The 21894-nt window shown below is 49.2% G+C and overlaps 1 protein-coding gene across 4 annotated transcripts; it reads right to left on the reverse strand.

Annotated features, from left to right (window-relative positions):
- Positions 1-3573: 3573 nt before the first annotated feature.
- Positions 3574-21483, reverse strand: ZSCAN20 (zinc finger and SCAN domain containing 20). Of its 4 annotated transcripts, none has more exons than XM_045982200.1 (8): positions 21430-21483; positions 14857-15383; positions 10391-10577; positions 9934-10010; positions 9569-9653; positions 8125-8235; positions 5679-6104; positions 3574-5107 (listed from the first exon to the last, which is right to left on the reverse strand). In XM_045982200.1, the coding sequence occupies exons 2-8, from the start codon at positions 15271-15273 to the stop codon at positions 3855-3857; spliced, it is 2556 nt and encodes an 851-aa protein (XP_045838156.1). In that variant the 5' UTR covers positions 15274-15383; positions 21430-21483; the 3' UTR covers positions 3574-3854. The 4 variants fall into 4 exon arrangements, with proteins under 4 accessions (XP_045838156.1, XP_045838147.1, XP_045838138.1 ...); XM_045982191.1 differs by having other exon boundaries at positions 5679-6107; XM_045982182.1 differs by having other exon boundaries at positions 7549-8235.
- Between the last annotated feature and the right edge of the window lie 411 nt (positions 21484-21894).

Raw genomic sequence — 21894 nt, forward strand, 5'->3', positions numbered from 1 at the left:
TGCCTCTTCCTCCAGGCAGCCCAGGGCAGGCTCACCGAGCACGGGTTACGCCTACTGTTCCTTCCGGGACCAAGGGAAAGGCACCCCAGGGCAACGAGATCCCCAGCGTAGCCCGGGAACAGATGAGGCAGGGAGAGTCCAGGACTCCCCGAGGTCCCGACTGCTACGTTTCTCAGCATGTGAGGACCCAAGCTGCCTTCTGCTCCTCCTCACTAGAGGCTGTGGGGGACAATGAGGCTGAGCAGCTGGAACCGGGAGATCACTGCCGGAGTCAAGGCTAAAGAGAGCGGGTACCTAAAGGCACCCTCAGCCCCATTCCCTGCCCTCACCCTCAGGTCTGCTTCCTCCCGAGGAGTCCTTGGAGGGGGAAGCCTCTCAGTGTCTTTCTGTCACCTCAGAAGAGCCGTGGCCCTTCTTGAGGGAGGCTGCAGAGCTCAAGTAAGAAGGCGCAGCTCACATGCCATGGTCGCAATCGCTGCCTCGGTTTCCCTTCAGCAGGGTCTGTCCCGGGGCACACAGCCTGAGGCCCAGGTTGCAGAGTGAATCTGCTTCTCAAGGGCAGACTTGCGTTAACAAAGCTCAGGGTGTCCATTTACTGGAGCAGTAAATTTACATTACATTTACAGGACCACCTCCTGGAGGATGTCTGGGTGCCCCAGCAAAGCGGCGGGGTAGAGGGGGCAGGACCCAGACACAGAAGCCACCTGAACAAGAACTTCCTCCAAAATGTCAGTTACGCAGGGAGAAGGGCCTGCCTGGTCCCTGTCTTCCCTCCTGGCCCACGCGCCTGTGCTCTCAGGCTGAGCCTGCTGGTCCGCCAAAGGACCGGGGGGTAATGAACATCCAAGTGTTCACTGCAAGAGTGAGACACTAGCCCACCTCCAAGAACAGGGGCGCTGGTGACACTCGAGGGAGAGGGCACAGCTTGGCTTCCACAGTGAAGATTCCAGAAGACTTGGGACTACACTAAGAATTCAGGCATCAGCAACAACGGAAATCATCCAAAAGATGACAGGAGTACGCGGGGTGGGGGGTAGGAGTGGATAGTGGTCTAGAGCTCCCTGGAGGGTCTTGCTCTCCCTTTGGTGAATTCCAAGTTCTGTCCTAGGCCTGTTATTTCCAGGACTTGAACATACTCTCTTTTCTGTGGTTTAACTCCCACACATGCAGGTGCCTCCCTGGTCCTGAGCTGTCCCCTAGCTTCAGGTCACACATCCAAATGCTTGCTGCAGTGCCCTTCAGTGTCCCTCAGGCACCTGAAGTTCAAATGTCCCAAACTAACTTTGTCATCTCCTGCCCTCCTGCATCTCCTCCTTGTGTTCCCAGTTCTGGTGACATGCCCCACCCATCACCCAAGGCATCTAGCTTTCCTCTGCTGTCCCCAACGCTGCCTCTGAAACCGCTCAGATCCATCCGCTCCCCTTCCGGGTTCCCACTGCTCCAGTTCAGATCCTCATGTTTAACTGGAATATTGCAGTAGCGTCCCTACCGCAGCACAGCCAAGCTCCACTCAGACCACGCACACCCGTGTCACCCGCGGCCTGATGTCCAAGCTCCATTCAGACATGAGGTCCACGAAGCTGCCCCCGCAACCTCCCATCCCAGCTCGCACCACTGCCCACCTCTCACTTTACACGCTGTCAGTCCTAAGCTGCTCTGGTGCCCATCCACACCCAAATCCTGCTGTCACACCACCATGCCCCTGCCCGGAACTCCCTTCCCCGCAGCTTGCATGGCTCCGTGTGCCTCATCTTGGTACTGCAGACACCTGCTGGTGCCAACCCAAGGCTCACCCACGACCCTGCCCCTCAGAGACCATGTGAGCTAGCAGAGGTAAACAGGGAAGGAGTTGCCAGGCAGTGGCCCCGGGTGAGCTGGTTCTCAGGAAACAGAGGCAGGGGGTGGAGGAGTGATCTCACTCTGTGGGAGTGCAGAACTGTCCGATGGCTCCCTCGTGTGTGAATAGAAACTTCCACTCTTCCCATCACATCCACCATCTGCTAGGTACTTCCCAAGTCCATGAAATACCCAGGGCATGATGGCCTCTCGATGTCACAAGCGGAGATGTCAGAACAAGGATTTTCTTTTAAAATCCTCTGGAAACCAAAGACCATGGTGAATATTTTTAAACCCTCCTAAGGAGAAACTCTGAAGGCCAAAGTATGCAAATTAGAAAACCATCGTGGGTGAGCCCCTCTGACTGGTCTTTGTGGGAGGGCCAACATTCAGGAAGCACTGGGCAGACCTGGCACAAGCTGGCTCAGGATAAAACTGAGATGCACACACCTGAGATGCAGGGCAGTGGTCAAAGCCCTCTCAGTAGGCACGTCGACGCTTCCCGCCTAACCTCTGCTCAGCTACCACCAAGAGGAAAAGGGCTGGGGAGATGAAAACACAGGCCTGGGTTTCTTTAAGGTTTAACATTTTCAATTCAGCCAAGTCTAACTCAAAGAGGACAGACTCCTTGAGGAAGGGGACAATTCTTAAACCCCATTTTCTTCGTGGAAGTTGTATCCCATGGGAAGAGGTACACAGTGGCTGCCTGTTCTCCCCAGTCTCAACCCCCTGTATCTCTCCCCCATACGGTTGCAAAGAAGGAAATCCACATCAAGCACTTTAATACTAGCTCAGCCTTGCTCCGAGCATCACGAATTCAGGCCATTCCAGACCCTTTCATGTTTAGGGATTCCTGTTTTCTGAATTTGCTAAAAGGAGAATTCCTAAGGGAATTTTAGTAGGAAACATGGCCCACAAAGTGCTTTGGGGTCTGAGCTACCCGCCCTATGGCAGAAGGGGACTCAGTACAATGGTTAGGGGCACCTCAGGCTCCACAGACAGATAGACCTGGACAAACTCTGCTGCTGCCATTTTCAGACATGCCACCGAAGCAGTTTACTTAGTTTTGCCAAGCCTCAGTTTCTCCTCTGGGAAATGGGGAGATTAGTACCTTCCTCCCAAGGCTGCCATGAGGAGTGAGACGATTTGTACAAAGAGCTTAGCACAGAGCCTGCCAAAGAGCAAATGCTCAATAAATACTGGCTACTTTTGCTATTTTTAATATTTAGTAATGATGTCACTGACATTCCTCCTCTTTGCTGAGGTCATGGTGGTCTGCTTCAAGCCATTGATTGATTTCCCAGTCTCAAAGTTCTTCTATATGGACACACCCCAGCTGAAACCTGCCATGTATGAGAATTTGCCAATGCACCGTGTGTACCTGGGGACAGTGTAAAGGCACAGTGAGGTCTGGAATCTCTGCTCAGGACCACGGATTTCCCTCTAATCCCCTATGTTATCAGTCTGGCTCAAACACTGATAAAGTCCTCCCACAATAGCAAATGTAAAGATAGCCTGAGGACTGCATGAGGGGCAGTTTACAGGAGAAAAACAAATTACACTTAAGAAAAGTGCTTTCAAACCATAAAAGACTCTTAACATCAGGCAACAAACTGAGGGCTGCTGGAGGCTGGGGTAACTGCGTGACGGGCATGAAGGAGGGCACTTGATAGAAAGAGCACTGGGTGTTATATGCAACCGATGAATCATTAAATTCCACCCCTGAAACAAATACTACAGTGTATGTTAACTAAATTAAAGTTAAAAGTTAAAATTTTAAAAATTAAAAATTTTTTAAATTAAAATTTTTTTAAAAATTTAGAAAAGAAAGTGCCTTCAAATCTGGATCCTTTGCATTTGTAATTCACTTCCAAATAACCTGGATCATACCAAGACAGCTTTCCTGGGTATGCACCAAGCTTAAAAACTGGGTAAGTTTCTAGCATATATCTTAACGATCTGAGAAGAGTTAAATATACATTTCTCTCTTTTGCTATGGCAAGGGTCAGGGGGGTCTCCTAAGATGCTTTCCCTCCCATGTGAGTTCTCCGGTGGGCACTGAAGTGGGAGCTATTGTTGAAGTCCTTCCCACACTCCATGCACTTGTAGGGTTTCTCCCCAGTGTGGATCCTCTGGTGAATGATCAGACTAGAGCTCTGGTTAAAACACTTCCCACACTCTCTGCACTTGTAAGGCTTCTCTCCCGTGTGAATCCGCTGATGAGTGATGAGGTTGGAACGATCACGGAAGAACTTCCCACACTCCAGGCATTTGTAGGGCTTCTCTCCCGTGTGCACTCTCTGGTGTGTGACGAGCTTGGAGCGCTCACTGAAGCTCTTCCCACAGTCCACACACTTGTACGGCTTCTCCCCCGTGTGGGTTCGCTGGTGGTTAGCCAGCGTGGAGCTCTTACTGAAGCTTTTCCCACATTCGGCACATTCATATGGTTTCTCTCCCGTATGGATTCTTTGGTGACTGATGAGGGCAGAGCTCTTCGAGAAGGTTCTCCCACAGTCAGAACACTGGTAGAGCTTTTCCCCTGAGTTGGTGCTGTGTGGGCCAGAATTCAAGTTCTTACTGGTGCTCTGAGGCTGTTCAAAAGACGTCTCTTCCACAGAGTTCCTGCAGTGAGCACTGAAGGATAAGCTTAGGCCCAAGTTTTCCCCAGGCTCACTGTAATGGTCAGGATGGCCTCCCAAGTGGATTCTCTGATGTTTCAGGAGGTTTGAGCTCTGGTTGAAACTTTTCCAACATTCCCCACACTTATAGGGCTTTTCGCCTGTGTGGATTCTCTGGTGGGTGACAAGATTGGAGTGATCACTAAAGCTTTTCCCACATTCGAGGCATTTGTACGGCTTCTCCCCAGTGTGGATTCTCTGATGGGTATTGAGGTTGGAGCGATCACTAAAGCTTTTCCCACATTCAAGGCATTTGTAGGGCTTCTCACCTGTGTGGATCCGCTGGTGGGCAATGAAGTGGGAGCTCCGACTGAAGCTTTTTACACATGTATCGCACTTGTAGGGTTTCTCTGCCAGGTACAGGCCTTGATGGTCGATAAGTTTTTCTAAGTCCTCTTCAGAAGAACATTCTTCCCACTGCTCCTGGGTGCTTCCCCACTGCCCTTCACCTTCCTCTTCATTTTCACTGTCTTGCCCCCAGTCAGGAGGGTGGCAAACATCCTCTCTAGTGCATTTTGATAAGGCTCCAGGCAAATCCTCAAAAATGTCCTGCTCCGAAATCTGGTCTTCATCCTTAGGCCTCATCTCAAACCCTGAAATAGACAGAAATGCAGTTTTCCTTCATTCGTTAGTTAACATCTATTTATGGACCTTGTGTTTGTGAATTCAGCATGAATTTTATCACCTATTTTCTGTTCACATCTTATAATGCAACTAACATGAAACTAATCAAGTTTGGGGACATTTGTAAATTTCTGAAGGGCAAAGCAGAGAGTGGAGCCTGGAACATGGTGACCCCACCGACGGAATCATGAGGCCCAGGCCACGCGGCCAGCTAGTCAGTCTCTGCCCAACTCCCCCATCCCTCTACTCAATACTGAACACTTCCTTCTTCTAGCACATTACAAATAGCCTGCATCACGGAAAACTGAATAAACTCTCTATTTTCCCAGTTAAATCCCAGTAAAATTAAGACCTGACTGCCTATCTCATTTGGGGGATTACACAAAGCTAGAGACTGAATCATCTGAGCAAATCACAAATGCTTTTCCTATTCATTTCCATTCTCTCTTACACTTCAGAGACAAACAAGAAATGAGCTGGCCCCCTTGTTCTCCCTGCAAGCTTCTGGATTTTGTGGGCATCAAATTACTCCCCACTTACCGGTATCTGGGGTATTAGGACATGGGGCTGAAGATTTGATGGCATCTTCATTTGCCATCTCATCCCAGGCCTGCTGGTCACCAGCCTCAGTACTGTTCTGCCCCGACCTAGGGAGATCTGCTGCCTCCCTGAGGGTTCCCATGGCTCTGACCGCAGTCCGCGCCCTCATCAGGGAATCCAGTTCATCATAGAAGGGGCACGTCCCTGGTGGGTGGCTGCTCTTGGCTTTCCGGTAGCTTCGAAGGAGGTTTTTGAATCTGTAGCGACACTGCTCCAGGGTCCGCAGGAAGCCCTGTGCACACAGCCGCTCTGCAATGGCCCGGTACACCTGGCTGTTCTGGTGACAGGTGCGAAGCTTTTCAGAGAATGGGGACTCACTAAGAATGGTCAGGAAGGCCTTGGTCTCCTCGTAGCCCCAGTGCACACCTGCTGTCAGGAGTGAAGAGTTCAGAACTGTGAGGCATAATGAGACCTGCCTAGGTCATCAGGGTTCATGGTCCCCTGCCCCCCTCCAAATGCCTAGAACGAAAACAGGACCCTCTTCCAGGCACCCAGGGCCCCAGCAAAGACTATACCCTTGCTTCTCAGAGGTATGCCATGGCCTCCCACTCCACCCCACCTCTTCTAAGAGTTCCCATTAACTCTTGAGTCTTAGCTGAAGAGGACTTAGGTGGCCACATTATGCCAGGTGACCACAACTCCTCTGGCTTCAGTTGACTGGTGTGGGGAAAGGCCTGACGCTGGGACCCAAGAGACTCTCTCTACATCCATCCCATACACATCCTCTATTTATTTTATGAACTTTCCTCTTAACGAACATGGGAACTGAGAATCCCTAGACATAACTGGACTTCAAATAATCTTGCAATAGCATCCAACCGAGGATGCCCTTTCCTTTTGTGGAGGAATGAAAAGGGGGTGGTCTGTTCTCAGGTTCTCTTTGGGTAAATGATGCAGCCCAGGTGGGCAGCATGGTGGAGGGGGAAAAAAAAACACATAAAACTGGAGGCAGGAGCTCTGGGCTCTGCCCTGCCCCTACCTCACTGTGTATCTTTAGATAACACACTTCATCTCTTGGGCTTCTGTGTTTCCACTTACACAATGATTGTTTCCTGAACGTCATGTGTTTAACTCTTACCGTCATGACTTCTGTTACATGTTAAATATCTCACTCTGTATCTTTCTTTACTAAAGTTACTGTCTATAACCACAGGTTGATGTGCTCATTACACATTAAAATTAAAAGTTCATTCATGTAACACAACAACCTTCCCCATCCTCCTAGTGACATACTCTGGCAAATACAGCTAACCCTTGAACAACACAGGTTTGAGCTGCAAGGATTTACTAATACACAGATTTGGTTTTTTATGTACAGTACAGTACTGTAAATGTATTTTCTCTTCCTTATGATTTTAGTAACTTTTCTCTAGCTTACTTTATTGTAAGACTAGAGCATATAATACATATATAAAATATGTACGATTTACAGGACCGGTAAGGCTTGTGGTCCACAGTATGTGCTATTAGTAGTTAAATTCGGGAGGAATTCAAAAGTTATATGTGTATTTTCGACAGAGCAGAGGATTGGTACCCTAACCCCTACATTGTTCAAAGGTCAACTGATACTGAATTACCTCTTTAGGGTTCCTTAAGGTCTCAAAAGTTTGCTTCCACAGCTAAAACTCATTCTAGGAAACTGATCATAGGAGGCAAGAGTAGGAGTTTAAGGACAACCAAAGGAACTTAAGCCCTTACTCCAGGGGCACTGATCTAGACTTGCAATCCAGTCTATGCCCTGAACTCAGGGAGCAGAGGTTGGGCTGGCAGGAGTGTTGGAATCTGGATCTACAACACCCCTTGTTCTTACCAATACGACTCTGGAACAGAGTTGGGCCCCCTGGGATCCTGGGCTCCCGGATGGACTCATCAGGGGCCAGGTCATCACCATCACAGTCTTCTGCCGTTTCCTCAGGCTCCCAGCCCCCTTCCTCCTGCCCATCCATCTCTGCATCGCTATCCCCCAGCCTGGGGAGTGCCACAGCCTCTCCTGGGCCGTCTGTGGCTCTGATGGCCGTCCGTGCCCTCACCAGGGCCTCCAGCTCCTCATAGAAGGGGCACGTCCCTGGCGGGTGGCTGCTCTTGGCTTTCCGGTAATTCCGTAGGAGGTTTTTGACCCTGTAGCGACACTGCTCCAGGGTCCGCAGGAAGCCCCGGGCCCTCAGCCGCTCTGCAATGGCCCGGTACACCTGGCGGTTCTGGTGACAAGTCCGGAGCTTTTCAGAGAAAGGAGACTCACTCAAAATTGCCAGAAAAGTCTTGGTCTCCTCGTAGCCCCAGTGCACACCCGACACCTTCATGTCCTCTGTGTCCCACTGGTATGGTTCCTCCCAGGCCTTTGAGTCTCTCCAGGCCAATGCCTGAGCTGGTCTTGTTTGCTCATTACCTGGGTTATAATCTGCAGTGTTCCTTTTTCCGGAATGTATAAAGCTTGGACGCCAAAGTTCTGGTCCTTGCTCTTGCTGGCAGCTGATACTTGGTTTTGAAACTGGAACTCCTAAGAAAGAAGAGAAATGATTAAGTAGAAATGACACACTGAGGAGAGTGTTTGTCCAAAATGCCCCTAAAAGAGATCATTTCCCTGCATGAGGCTAATGAGAAATTCCCATGCCAATTCCCCACGTTAAGCAACCTGTTTGCTTTGTTCGCTTGCTTTCTTTGTTGTAGTTATGAAATACATCACACAAAGAATGAGTGTTACTGGTCCACAGATGGGCATGTGGCCCAAACTGGCCCGACCAGAATGAATTCAATGGTTGGAGAAAAGGTTTTCCTCTCTCCTACTCATTCGCCGTGTATGTTTGTGTGTGCACATGCGTGTGCGTGCCTGTGTGTGTCTCTTGCTAGGAAACTTGTGAGCCCAACTGACATGGGCCTCTATCTTCTGATTATGACCAATGACAGCTCTAGTGCGAGACAGACACTGAGGACGGCAGAACAGAGAGGAAGGCCCTCGGTCTGCCATGACACTGCGGAGACGCTCTGTACCAGGGCTGGAGCGCGTCCTCCGCTCGACTTCTAAAAACGTGAGAAAGTATGTTTCCTTAATTTTTTTAACACTTAGCAGCTATGTGTAAAGGACTGCTGGCCCAACAGCTCCCAGCCCTAACAAAACAGGAAGCCTTTAATTAAAATAAATATTTGAAGAAAACCAGATCAGAAAGAGCTGAGAGCTGTGAGAAACTTTAGCCTTACTTGGTTCAGCATTTCCCAAAGCTTGCTGTGAACACTTAACCCAGGTATCACGGTTTATGTGAAAAAGGAGTTCTACGATCAAGAAAGGTGCCAACAACTTCCCGTGTCTCCCCTTAGCTCCCCTAGGAGGCACAGCTAGCACTGTCTTCCACTTTATCCCCGTCTCGCGTCTAACCCCTCACACTGACCCCAGGCTCCACAGAGAAATGGTTTCATGTTGTGGAGACACGCCCACAGTGACAGGGGCTGGCCATGGGGGCGTCTCACTGTGGTTTAGTGCATCAGTCTCATGGGCTCAGCTCACTGGAGTCTGCCCGTGAGACATGGACCCTGTTTGCCGCTGAAAGGACTGGGTTCTGAGACGGCACAGGACCGCCGTGGTGAACAAACTAAGGAAATGAGCCCCGGGAGGGTAGGCTCTCAGAAGCCAGCCGCCAGCCTCCATGCAGGCAGACCCCACGCCCCCCACTCCATCCCTGCCACCAGTGCTGGCCGCAGAGAGCTGTCTTCTTCCTGTGCCTCAAGCGCCAGACCTCCCAGAGCCATGAGTCTTAAGGGAGAGATGAAACATTCTTCGGGACCTGAGTGTACCAGAAACCAGACAAGAGCTTCCTAGGAGGGCACTATTTCCTTACCTAGGGGCAGACCGCTCCCACACCCGTCTCCTGGGGGGTCCTTGCAGAACTCCTTCTCAGCGTGTTTGCCAGGGTCCAGGGCTTCCTGTGAGATGTACGAGACAAGGACCACAATTGAAATCAGCCTGGGAACCCTAGCAGGGCCCAGGAAAGGTCACAGACACAGGGAGACCACGCGTGAGGCCGTCGCTGTAAGAAGCAGCATGACTGAGGAGAGGCCCAGCAGATGGGGGTCGGGGGCAGAGGCTAACACCCTCCAACACACGCCCTCCTGCCAAGGGCAGGCCATGGAGAGAGAAGAGGGACGCAGGGGCACAGGCCTAAGAGAAGCCAGGACAGGAAAGGAAGGACAAACAGCAGCTTACCTGGGACTCGACTGTCACCTCCCAATCTCCCACACTCCCCATCTTTGGGACAGCAGGGACTCGGGGAGTGAGGACAGCTGAGGAGAAGGAACAGTCTCTGAAACCCAAGCTCTGGTTCCCAGGAACCACTCCCTCCCAGGTCCAGCTTTCCAAGGGCCACGCTGCGTCAAACTGAGACCACCCGACCAGCCAGGGCAGCTCGGACTCCTCTATGATCACCACCTGACCCCAAGCCGACACGGACGTGCCATGTGACTCGACTCAGGGGGACGCGCCAACATCGCCAGCAGCTTCCCCTCCTTGCACAATGCTAACCTGCCTTCCCTCTCAGCGTGCCCATCAGACACTACTCCTCCCTTGCCGTGAATTCCTCACATCCCGCCTCCCTGTGCGCCCTTCCTTACTCCCTCTAATCTTCTCCTCTCTTCCCCTGGGTTCCCTGATTCTTGGTACTCACCGCTCTCCTTCAAGGGCTGTGGCACCATCTTGGTGTCTAGATGCTTGGGAAGGTCAGGGCATGAATTCTTTACCCACTGCTTCTGGCGCTGTGCCTCGGGCCAGTGATTCGCCGGCTGCAGCTGACAAGGCTGAGATTCCTGCATTGCCTTTAAGGACCTGGCCTCTTCTGCACACAAGTCCAGTTCCTACACACAGAGGGTCAAAATTCCCAATCATCAGTTCAATAAGACCACTGTTGCTAGGGCAGGGAATGCTCTTTTGAGTACAGCTGTGGTCCAGAGGTTCACAGTCTCTTTTTAAGATCCAAGGATGACTCAAAGTATGACAACAAAGCCATGAGACTGACATTAGTAAACAGACCAGCATTGATACCACCAAATGACTACTGTTTTGTTCAACATGGGGAGACCGCACGAGTGTCTCAATGAGGCTGCTACTGTCCCAAACCTTTCTGAATCACAGAGATAAATCATGTCACATGATTTTATGACATTAAAACATAAACTCTAAACATCAAAAACAGGGGATTTCATTTTTAAGGTATCAAGCAAAGATAAAAGTTAACCAGGTATCTGTCAAAAGATAAAAACAGATATAACAATAACTCTAAAAATAATCGCTCTAAATATTCCTGTTGCAAAGCAAAGAAAATTCAAAAATAAATATAAGAGAAGGGAGAGGCAAACAACTACAGATGGAATTTTTTTTTTTTTTACAGATGGAATTTTAAAATGGAATGAAAGTATGCGCTGTTTGAGAGCGGCCCCTCTACTCTTAAAACAGAAGGAGAAGCAGAGACGAGGCACTGTAACTCAAAGGAAAAACAGAAGTGGCAATTTTGATTTCAGTGCAGAAGTTCAGGCAGAAAAGCACTCAGAGGCACAGAGCACATATATAAAATAAGAGGGAAAAATCATAGAGAGGATAGTACCTAACTCCGCATTCTCATAAAGCTCATTTCTTATCTGTCCATGGTTCCAAGTTCAGAGATGGAAGTGGAGATGTTATTTTCTGGCCCTAAAACCTCAACAATGTAACACTCTCGTTGCCTTATAGAAACTTCAAAAAATGTGTTTCAATGTTTCAGTAGGTATTTTCAAAACTCAGGTGCTTCAGAAATAGAAACCATGAAGGTCTAGTTAGTGAAAATAGCCCGTCCCCAGCCCTGTACCCATCCCATCTACCCAGTGTCTTCCTTCTCCCCACTCCTCCCTACAGGAAACCACTGCTCTGCATCGTCTCAGTTTCTTTATAAGCAAGCATCTAGGAGTACAGACTCTTCTTTCTTCCCTATTTCTATATAAAACACAGCTGTTATATACATTGCTCTGAACCTTATTTTTGATTCAAAATAATAATATCCACCTTCCTCAACTTACTGAGTCTGTGAAACAAACCTGTAACTCCAAAAATCTTTGGCTGATCTGAAAACTCCAATCTTCTCCCAAAGACAGGGATGTTTATCCTTAAGATATACAGGAATGGGCCCTGAGCCTAAAAAGCCTTTCCAGATGAGGCCATCCACCAATGTCCTGTGTGGTTCACAGGAGAAAACATCTGCTCAGAACCTTCCTCCATGACTGTTTAAGTAAAAAACAAATCAGCCTCTCTTTGTTATAGCTACAATCTTATAATCTACAGAGAAATTGTGTGACTAGACCCCATAATAATCCTCCCTCGCAGCCCAAGCTCCTCTAACTACTGACACACCTAAGCAAAGATTCTGATTCCACAGATGGCAACTGTAGACGCAAAAAGGAAGAGATTCAAGTGACAAGAAGAAGGAAAGAGTGGCTGGGGTAGGGTCAAGTAAAGAATCCATCAAAAATGCCTGTGCACCGCACAAAAGCCTACACATGGATGTTTATAGTAGTTTTACTCCTAATTGCCAAAACTCGGAAGCGTGTCCTTCCCCAGTAGGTGAACAGACTGCAGTACATTCAGATGATGGAATATTACTGTGCTAAAAAGAAATGAGCTATCAGGCCAGGAAGACACACGGAGGAACTTCAAATGCATACCATTAAGTGAAAGAAGCCAATCTGAAAAGGCTACATACATCCTGTATGATCCCAACTATGTGACACCTTGGAAAAGGCAAAACTATGAAGACAGTAAAAAAATCAGTGGTTGCCAGAGGGTTGGGGAAGGAAGGATAACGACACAGAACACAGGATTTTCAGGGCAGTGAAACTACCTCATATAATACTATACTGGTGGATACATGTTGTTATACGTTTGTCAAAATCCACAGAATGTCCACCCCTAAGAGTGATATCCAATGTAAGCTAAGGACTTTGGATGATAGTGACGTGTCCGTGTAAGTTCACCGATCACAGCAGGTGCGGCACTCTGGCGGGGAACGATGTGCTGGTGGGCTGGGGGAACAGGGGCGTATGAGAAATCTGGGCACTTTCTGCTCAGTTTGGCTGTAAACCTAAAACTGCTCTAAAAAAAATAAAGTCTATATATATATTTTTTTATTTTAAATGACTATGCACCTGATGGGGAAAGGGGTTCTGGAAGAGGTGATCACAGAATCAACAAGGCAAAACCCACCCAATAGCAGAGCTGAAATGTCTCTTTAAGGAAAAGATTTTGAAGGACATTGCCCAGAGCACCGCCTTTTTCCTGCCGTTCTCTCCACAGGACCTATTTAGCTGGAAGGTCTTGGCAAAACTTCCTTTGTGGAAAATGTAACCGAGTCAGGTACCCCACAATGTAATCACAAGCTGTAAGGTCTGTGGGGGCAGGGAACTCCTTTGCTACTTATCCGTTTGTTTGGACACTTGTAAGCACTCAGAGCAGAGAGAAAGTTCAAACAGAAAAATAAAATCACATCATAAAGAACGTCCCATTACCTTTTTTTCTTTTTCCAATTTTAGAAGCAGTTCAATCTCAGCTCAGCCCACAGGGGTATAATTTGAGAACTTTTGGTCTAGTCCAACCCCCTCATTTTACAGATAAAAAGTCATAAAGACCTTGATTTAAATCAATTCTCTCTCTGGGTCTCAAGGTCTTCATCTTTCAGCTCTGAAGTCCTAAGACTTCCATTTTTGGTTTTTCACACGCCACATAAGAGGAATAGCTGGTTTCTTTACAAGAAAGAATATGGGAGGGTAGGCTGGTAAATTCAAATAAGGTACATTCTCTCATAGTTAGTCCTGTAACTTCAAATAGGACACTGTGTCTTCAATCGGTTTGTAAAGGAGTCCAAAAAGCCAACCCACAGATCACAAACCTCTCTTCCCCTCTCACATCTGCCCAAAGCTTTACTTTTTACAGAAAACCCCTGCCATTTGCAAGGGATGTTCTCAAACCTATAATTTCCCCCAACAAAACGGGATGAACTAAAACATCACAAAAACTATGTAACAAGGGGAAACAACAGGGTTACGTCGAGATGAAGGTTCCGGGCGGCTTCAAGGACTTTGTTCTACACATGCCAGCTCCAAAAGCAGGATTCAAAAAAAAAAGGTGGTACCACAGGAAAATTATAAAAATTTAAAATTATAAATTATATAAAATATAAAATTATAATAATATAAAAATTATAAAGTCTCTTGCAAATTGTTGTGAATGTTAAATCCACGAGGCTTTCACTTCCCTTATCTCAGCTCTACCACTTAGCTATATAAATCTAGACAAGTTACTTACCTCTTTGAGCCTCGGTTTATACAGCTGAAAAATGGCGGCAGAACAGCACCTGCCTTCTCGGGCTGCTATGCTGATTAGAGGAGCAATACACAGAGAAAGCGGAGAGCGGTGTCTGACGCTCAGTGAGTGAGTGCTCAGGAAAATGTCAGTTACTAACCTATTTGAGCCTCATGCCTAAGAGGTGTTTCAATTCCCATGGTTTGCGGATGAGACACCTGTCATGTCCCAGAAAGAACATCGAACTTGGAACCCGAGAATATACGTTTAGGCTCTGGTTCGACTGACAGAGCTCTGCGAGCCACCTGAGTTTGGGGGCCTTAGTTTCATCTACACGACGGGGATGATAATGCCACCTCTGTCCACCCAGATTTCGGCTGTAAGCACCTCAAGACTTTGTCCCATGTGAGACATAATACAAAAACCCACACTGTGAATACAGGCCCGGGAGGCAATGCGGGCGGTGGTTCTGAACGCGGGCTTCAGCGTCAGGCTGGCACACATTCTGGCTCTGCTGTCTGGGGCTCTGCGACCTCAGGCCAACCACCCATCTGTCCTCTGCCTCAGTTCCCTCATGGGTAACATCAGGGAAATAGTACCGATCTCATTAAACCATGGAGAGGATTAGATGAGTTAATACACGGAAAGCACTGAGAATGTGTCGGGTACACAGCAGTGCTCAATAAATATTGGCTGCTCAGTACCAACAACAATCACGATTATTACCACTGCGTTTGGCAATTAGCAAGCTAGTCACAGCCCCACTGCCTTGCCTCACCCACTCCTTGGAGAACAGACCGTTTGCCTCACCCTCTGGCCCGCAGCCCGGACCTCTCGGTGCCAATCCTCCACGAGGGCCACTGCCTCCTCGCCACTCTCAGGGTGGCGCGCCTGCACCCAGGCCTGGACCTCCGTGGGTAAGATCGTCAGGAACTGCTCCAGCACCAGCAGCTCCAGGATCTGCTCTTTGAGGCGGATCTCCGGCCGCAGCCAGTGACAGCAGAGCGCCCAGAGCTGGCTGAAGGCTTCGTGGGGTCCCGCCGCATCCCTGTACCGGAACTGCCTGAAGCGCTGGCGAGAGGCTTCAGGGCCAGGGACAGGGACATGGTCCTCCTGCCGGAGTTTGGATTCTGATCTCCACGAGTCCCCCTCCAGTTTCACAATCAGGAGGTCTTCAGGCTCTGGCTGGTGAGAGGCCTGGGTCTGGGGTTCTAGGGCCACGGCCATGGTCAGTCCAGGATATCTCGCTTCAGCTGGGCTGTCCTCATTCAACGTCTTCCTGCATCTAAGGCGTGTCCTTCAAGGGGCTCCTAGGAGAGGCAATGCTCCCCGAGGCTCTAAAGGCAGAGAGACAAGGGACAGTGTAAGAGGACCCCTGTACCTTCCACTGCCTTTGTCTGGGGTTGGGGTGTGAGAGGAAGAAGCATAAAAGGGCACCCAAACCATCAGCCGCACGCCTTGGAGGACAGCACGGTATGAAGTCCTCTGGGACGTGCCAGAACACTGTACTCTGGCATCAAGGCCTTCACCATCTAGCATGCCTGCCTTCCTCTATGCAGGCCCAAAGTCTGACCCTTCCTCAAGGTGGGTTCCAAACGTCACCCCCTCCAGAAGGCCTTTTTTCACAGACCTTCAGCTTTCCCCTAGGGGTGCTCTCCTTGCAAAATCCTTCTCACTCCACACTCCCTCTTGGTCAACCCACCCATCTGGCATTTTTCACCATCCCAAAACTGAGGACTCCCAACACTCCCACCAGGACCTGCCACCAGACCTCCAGACCCCAAATCCAACCATCTACAGGACATTTCCTCTTGACTGTCTACTAGGCACCTCGAACTCAGTGGGCCATAAACTGAATTCATCTTTTTCTCCTGCAAACCTGTCCTTCTTCTGGAACTCTCCACCCTGCTAAGGCACCTCATTCTTTTTTTTTTTTTTTTTAAGATTTTATTTATTTATTTGAGAGAGAGAGCGTGCGTATACAAGCAGTGGGGCGGGGGCAGGGAGAGAAGGAGAAAGAGGCTCCCCACTAAGCAGAGAGCCCGATGCGGGGCTCGATCCTAGGACCCCAGGATCAGAGGTGAAGGCAGATGCTTAACTGACTGAGCCACCCAGGCACCCCAAGGCACCACCTTCTATCAGGATACCCATGCCAGAAAGCTGGTCATCATCTCTCTCCAACATCCCCCACAGTCAAATCATCACCAAGCTGTGTCCTCCTGGACTTCTAGGCATCTATACCCCCAATGCCACCGTTTTAAGCCATGCTTTCACTGCCTCAGCCTCCTGACTCATGTTCCTGCCTGCTCTCCCCTCACCCCAACCTGGGCTTCTTCACACCACAACCAAACCAGCTCCCAGTCTAACAGGGTCGCTTCCTGCTAAACACCTTCGAGTGACCTCCCACATCCCTGAGGATCAAGTGCGAAGCCCACATCCGCACCTCATCTCTTTGCCACATTCCCGCTGCTCAGGGCGTTCCAGCCACACAGCTTGCTGCCCGCTGAACCCTCCCACGGGCAACCAGCCGCTTTCTTTGGGAAGTGTTCTCCCTTTCTTCACCTAGCTAGGTCTCAGCTTCTACTGTACTGTTTCCAAGAGGCCCTCCCTATGTCCTGAAACAAGATTCAGTCCTTCCTGAGCCACCAGCTTCCACGCCACCTACATTTTCCCTGTAGTTCTCTTACCCAAGAGTTCATCAGCTTCCTGGCACAGTGCTCAGGGCATGCAGGAAGCGCTCAATAAACGGTGAGACAATGGTCAGTGCACACTGGTGACGTGTCATGAAGCAGGTGTTATAATTAATCCCCTTCTACACACACTAGATTTTTTTTAAAGGACCTTCGTGCTCATGCCAGAAGGACTTCTCCTCTCCTCTTTATTTCCATCAATGTCACACGGGCCACATTCCATGTTGTATTAAAGGGGTGTGTGTATGTGTGGCCACAGAGAGATGACAGCCTGAGGACAAGGAATACGGTTTGCCCCGTCCCTCCCCCAGCCCCGCGATAAGTGGGCCACACAGCGCACAGGAGGCTCTCAGGAAATATTTGTGGAGGGGACATCTGGGGTTGCTTCTTCTACACAATGAAGATGCTGACGACACTCATGCTGGCTTATCTGGAAAAATGAGCTCTTTGTGTCATTCCCAACAAATCCAGATGACACTAAAAACACCCACTCAAAGGAGGCTCTCAGCTACCCCCAAGTGAGAATGAGTCAGCTGAACTGAGAACGGAGGGGGGGTGATATATAGATTTTAGGCCATCTGACTGGACTGTCCAGAAACAAGGCAAGGGTGATGCAAAGTAAAGGCTTGTCCTGAAGACCTCCACATACACAAGGAGGCTAGGATCATGACTAATGAGCACCTGGCAAGTTCCTCTTTGTCCTTCAGCTCCCAGGTCATGCCCTTGTCATGCCCTGCCCCCACCCCCACTCTCCCAGAATTACCTCCCCACGCCTGTGTTCCCAAAGCAGTTGGCACAAGCCTCTGATATAGGTGCTCTTCTACAGCCTTGTAGTTCCCTGTTCTGACCTCTGACAGCCCCACTGGACTGTATTAGGGCCAGCAATCCATCTTACCCATTTCTGTATCCACAGTGCCTGCTAAACGGCAGGACCATTAGCAAGTCTTGTTGCCTTTTATTAAAATAGTAAATCTGGGACATCGAAAGCCTAATGGGCTATGGAAGGGCCATCATTTATATTAAGCTAAAGAATTAACTTTTCATGCAATTTCCTTTTTGAACCACAGCCTTAATCATGCACTAGTCCAAAACCATTTCTGTCGCTCTCTCACAAGGACTCATTCACCATCAGTCATTTACAGAGTCCTACTATGTACCTGCACTGTACTGGTCGCTGGAGAGCCATCAGTAACTGGGACAGATGGTCTCTACCTCCAGGAAAGTTACACTCTCATGAGAGAGACAGTCAATAAGCAAGCAAAGAAGTCTGTGCTCCTGCACCGAGAGAACATTACCACAAAATCAGCAATTAGTAGTTCTGCCAGGCCCAAAGCCCGGGGTAGCAGATAATAGGTATTTTCTTTTGTTAAGACTGGCAAGTCCCAAAGGTTAGCTTCAAATACAAATCTGAAAGCTATTTCTGCTACTCTCTTAGACATATAATGACTAGCGGCCTATCTACAGAGGGAGGTCAATACAGTCAGTGAATAGCAGGGTGACTTTACACAGAGCTGACAGAAAAAACAGACAAGGGCATTCAATAGTCCTAAGATGACCAGGAGGATCTGGGCCATGCTAGGATCAGCAACCTCAGAGAGAACCCATCTACTGAGTGCCCATGAGGCACCAGCATACTGCCAACAGTTCCATCTTCATAATCTCACTGAATCTTCCAGGCAAGTAAGTGAGGTGTCATTGGTGTGGGACTGTACTACAGCGATCTGTAACTTACACATAGGAAACTGCATGCCAACACCAGGAAGAGAAAGCCCGTAATCTAAATGGTGCAGTCAGTTCCATTCACAAGGTGTCTGTTTCAGAATGAGCATGACCTTCCAGGCTCCCAGGTTGGTCTGAGTTCCCTCCAGCCTTCCTTTCCAGGGTGTGAGCAAAGTATGTTTCATACAGCAGGGTCCCTAAACACAGGCCAACTCTTTCATCTGACATTCAAACAAGGAAACCCAGCTGTGCTGGTTAGCTTGTTGAAAGACAGTGTGTTGGTTTCTAAATGGCTCCTTGCCAGAGGATTTTCAAGCTGACTGTGATTTCTGGCTAAATGTGATTTCCACCTTCAGTGCTGCCTTTAGAATATAATTATCCCGTAATGTTTGAGTCCATATCTTCAACTTACATATAGGGAACTGAGCTTCTATGAAGAAGACTCATCTAAGGTCACACAACTAGCAAGCGGCAGAGTTGGGACTCAGCCAAGATTCATTCTTTCCACTCATTTTTCTTGACTGCACCATCCAGCCTCCTCTAGGTATGCCAATCATCCAAACTCCTGAGAAGATGGTACAAGAGTGGAAAGACCATTAAGGCAGGAGGGAGAAAATCAGGGTTCCAGTTCCAATCCTGCCATTATTAGCTGTGTGACTTTGGACAGGTCATGTGGCCTCTGCAGCTTACAGCTTGACCCTACTCAGTGCCTGCCCCAGATTACCCAATTAGTATGATGGGAGCAGAGCAAAGGGACAGGAAGACTAGAATCAGCAGCTACACATTTAAATGGCTACAGGAGCCAGGCAATGTAAACGGGTACATGAGTAGAGCGGGGGCTGTGGCTAACTACGGAGCAGTAGAGAGAACACTGGCCCAGTTCCCAGGCCTTCTATTTTTTCCAAGAGAAGCTAACTCTGGATTTTTAAATATTGGCAACCAACTCAAAATTGTTTGAAACACCAGGACTAAATAGAGGATGATGATAGGCTTCTTTCAGCATAGGCTGTCGTCACTTTACCATCTTTCAGCTAAATGATCTCAAAGGTCTCTTCCAATATCCCAAAAGATCTAGAAAGGGTACAGATTCTCCCAAAGCAATGAGGGATCAGTGTTGACTGGGTCAGGATCCCTTTACAAACACAGGGAAGCTGAGGGGCATCCTGGCTCCTCGGGTGTTGAGTGTGGATGTGGACATAAGGAACCCACCCACTGAACAGTGGGTTGGTAAGGGATCTGCCCCAATCCCATAGCAAAAGCCAAGAATGGTCTATGACCTCCAAAGAAGAAACTAGGAGTCCCCAAAGGCTGTCAAGCTTACTGGGCTGATGGTCCAGGCTACTGCTTAAAGTAACTTGACCTCCCATTTAAGGGCTTAAACCAGGGAGAGGAAATGGGCTTCACATAAAGCACCAATTTCAGTCAACTGCACTAAGGACTCTGAAACCCGTGTCACTATGTGTTGTCACCAATTAGCTATGACCACCAGACACAGGAAGACGTGGCAGCACACATTCTACATATTTGCCACCCCCGGCTTAAACTCCCATAGGTAATGAATCAGCACCCAGCAAAGACAGCCCTGACAGGCAGAAGATGAAAAGCTCATGCCCTAGAAATCCACCGGAAGTAGCACTCTTCAAGACTGGTATAGCAAAGCTCATCCTAGACTGCCATTATTCACACATGCATCAAGCAGTCAAGTGTTTACTGATTTACTGGATTTACATCAAGTATTTACGACCCTGGGCTGGACAATGAGGAGATGGAGGGGACTAGGAAACTGTCCCTGTCCTGGAGATGCTTACTTACAGTCAAGTGGAGGAAACAAAAAGAAAAAAAAGTCACAGATAATTATGATCAAATGTGGTAAATGCAGCAAAAGAGATCTATGGGAACTGGGGTTGAGGGGTGACTTAATCTGTTTAAGGTAAGAGAACAAAGTAACATTCAAGTTGGCTCCTGGAAGGACGGTTCTCTTGGCAGACAACGGGGCGAGAAAGTGTTCTCTAAGCTGAGAGAACAGCACACATAAGGTGGAAAACCAAACAGCCTCTCCAGGAGATGGGGAAAACCAAACAGTCCTGGAGCATGGGGTGCCTGGGATTAGGCTACAGAGAGTTCATGAAGAGTCTTCACTATCAGGTTAGGTGTCTGGACTTAATTCTACAGGCGATGGGAGCCAAGAAGGTTTTTAAGCAGAGGGCACAACCAGATTTGTAGGTTAAACAGATGACGCTACTACAATGTGTCAGTCCAGGCTGGGGAGGTGACGAGGTGGGAGGCTTCAGCAAAAACCCTGACCGGAAAGGGGCAGATTCAGGACACATTAAGGAAACAAGAGGGATCTGAAAATTCTGGATGTGTTAGAGCAAAAGGAATCAGAGGATGTCCGGCTAAACTGGACGACGGTGCCACTCACTTCCATTAGGCGAAAGGAAAGGGGGCGCTGGCTTGGGGCCAAACACAATAGCCAGTTCCACCTGCTGCGTGCCAGAAGTCACAACCATTAGAGGAAGTGTAAGGCGGTATCAAATCTGCTATGTTAGTCGAGGCGGTCAGGTAGAGGCTGGAGCACTATTTTTAAGGTCGGGCTTCAAGCTCAGGCCCTTTTCTCTTCACTTCTTGCCGAGGCCTGAGAACCCTCTATCCCTCCCTCTGTGGTCTCCAGACCCTTTTAGGACTCTCCCATCTCCAGAACCTCTCTCGGTCTCCTCACCTAGAGACCCTTCTACGACCCTCCTCACTCCCCTGGCCTTCTATGTCCCCGCTCATCCCCGACCCCTCTGTGACCCTTCCCATCTCCCATCTCCGGACGCTTCATCCTCTGGCCGCCCCTCACCCCCACCCCCACAGAAAAGCTTCTTTCTCCCTTCTCACCTTCCCTGGCCCCCTGGGACACCACCACAACCTAAGCCTCCAACCCAGAGCCTGAGTCTCAGCTGCCCCCGCCCCGCCACCCGGACTCACCCACCGAGACACCCACTTCACAACAGGGCGGAAGTGCTCCAGGCTTCGCGCACGGAACGCTGGGACGCGGAGTCCGAACCGCGCCACGGGAATGGAGGGTCAGAGACTACAACTCCCAGAAGGAACTGCGCGAGCGCCGGAACAAATCGGAAAAGGGTCTCTTCGTGGGGGCGGAACCTGTCGCGACTCCGGTCCTTTCCACAGGCTCCGAGATCATGGACCGCCCAGTGGGCGGACATTCAAGGCGAAGGGGCGGGGCCTGCTGCCTGTAAAATACGGGAGCGGGGGGCCGGGAGAGGTCACAGGAGAAACTGGGAGAAATAGAGAGAGTGACTGGTGGACTGGAGAGAGATGGGCAATTGTCGGTTCAATTTCCAACTCACAGTTAAGCCACGTGATTTTGGCTCGGTGGTGAACCTCGCGTTCTTCACCTGTAAAGTGAGGATAATATCCATTCGCCGGGTTTTTG

This window comes from Meles meles, chromosome 1, assembly GCF_922984935.1.
Source record: "Meles meles chromosome 1, mMelMel3.1 paternal haplotype, whole genome shotgun sequence".
Taxonomy (NCBI): Eukaryota; Metazoa; Chordata; class Mammalia; order Carnivora; family Mustelidae; genus Meles; species Meles meles.

What these genes read in the sequence shown, in the direction of transcription:
- ZSCAN20 (XM_045982172.1), bottom strand. Translation starts at nt 15,273, where the DNA reads ATGGCCGTGGCCCTAGAACCCCAGACCCAGGCCTCTCACCAGCCAGAG. An exon ending in TCCGGGCTGCGGGCCAGAGG is followed by an intron (nt 10,578 to 14,856) that starts GTGAGGCAAACG and finishes CTCTGTGTGTAG; the next exon opens with GAACTGGACTTGTGTGCAGA. An exon ending in TCCTAATACCCCAGATACCG is followed by an intron (nt 5,108 to 5,678) that starts GTAAGTGGGGAG and finishes TGTCTATTTCAG; the next exon opens with GGTTTGAGATGAGGCCTAAG.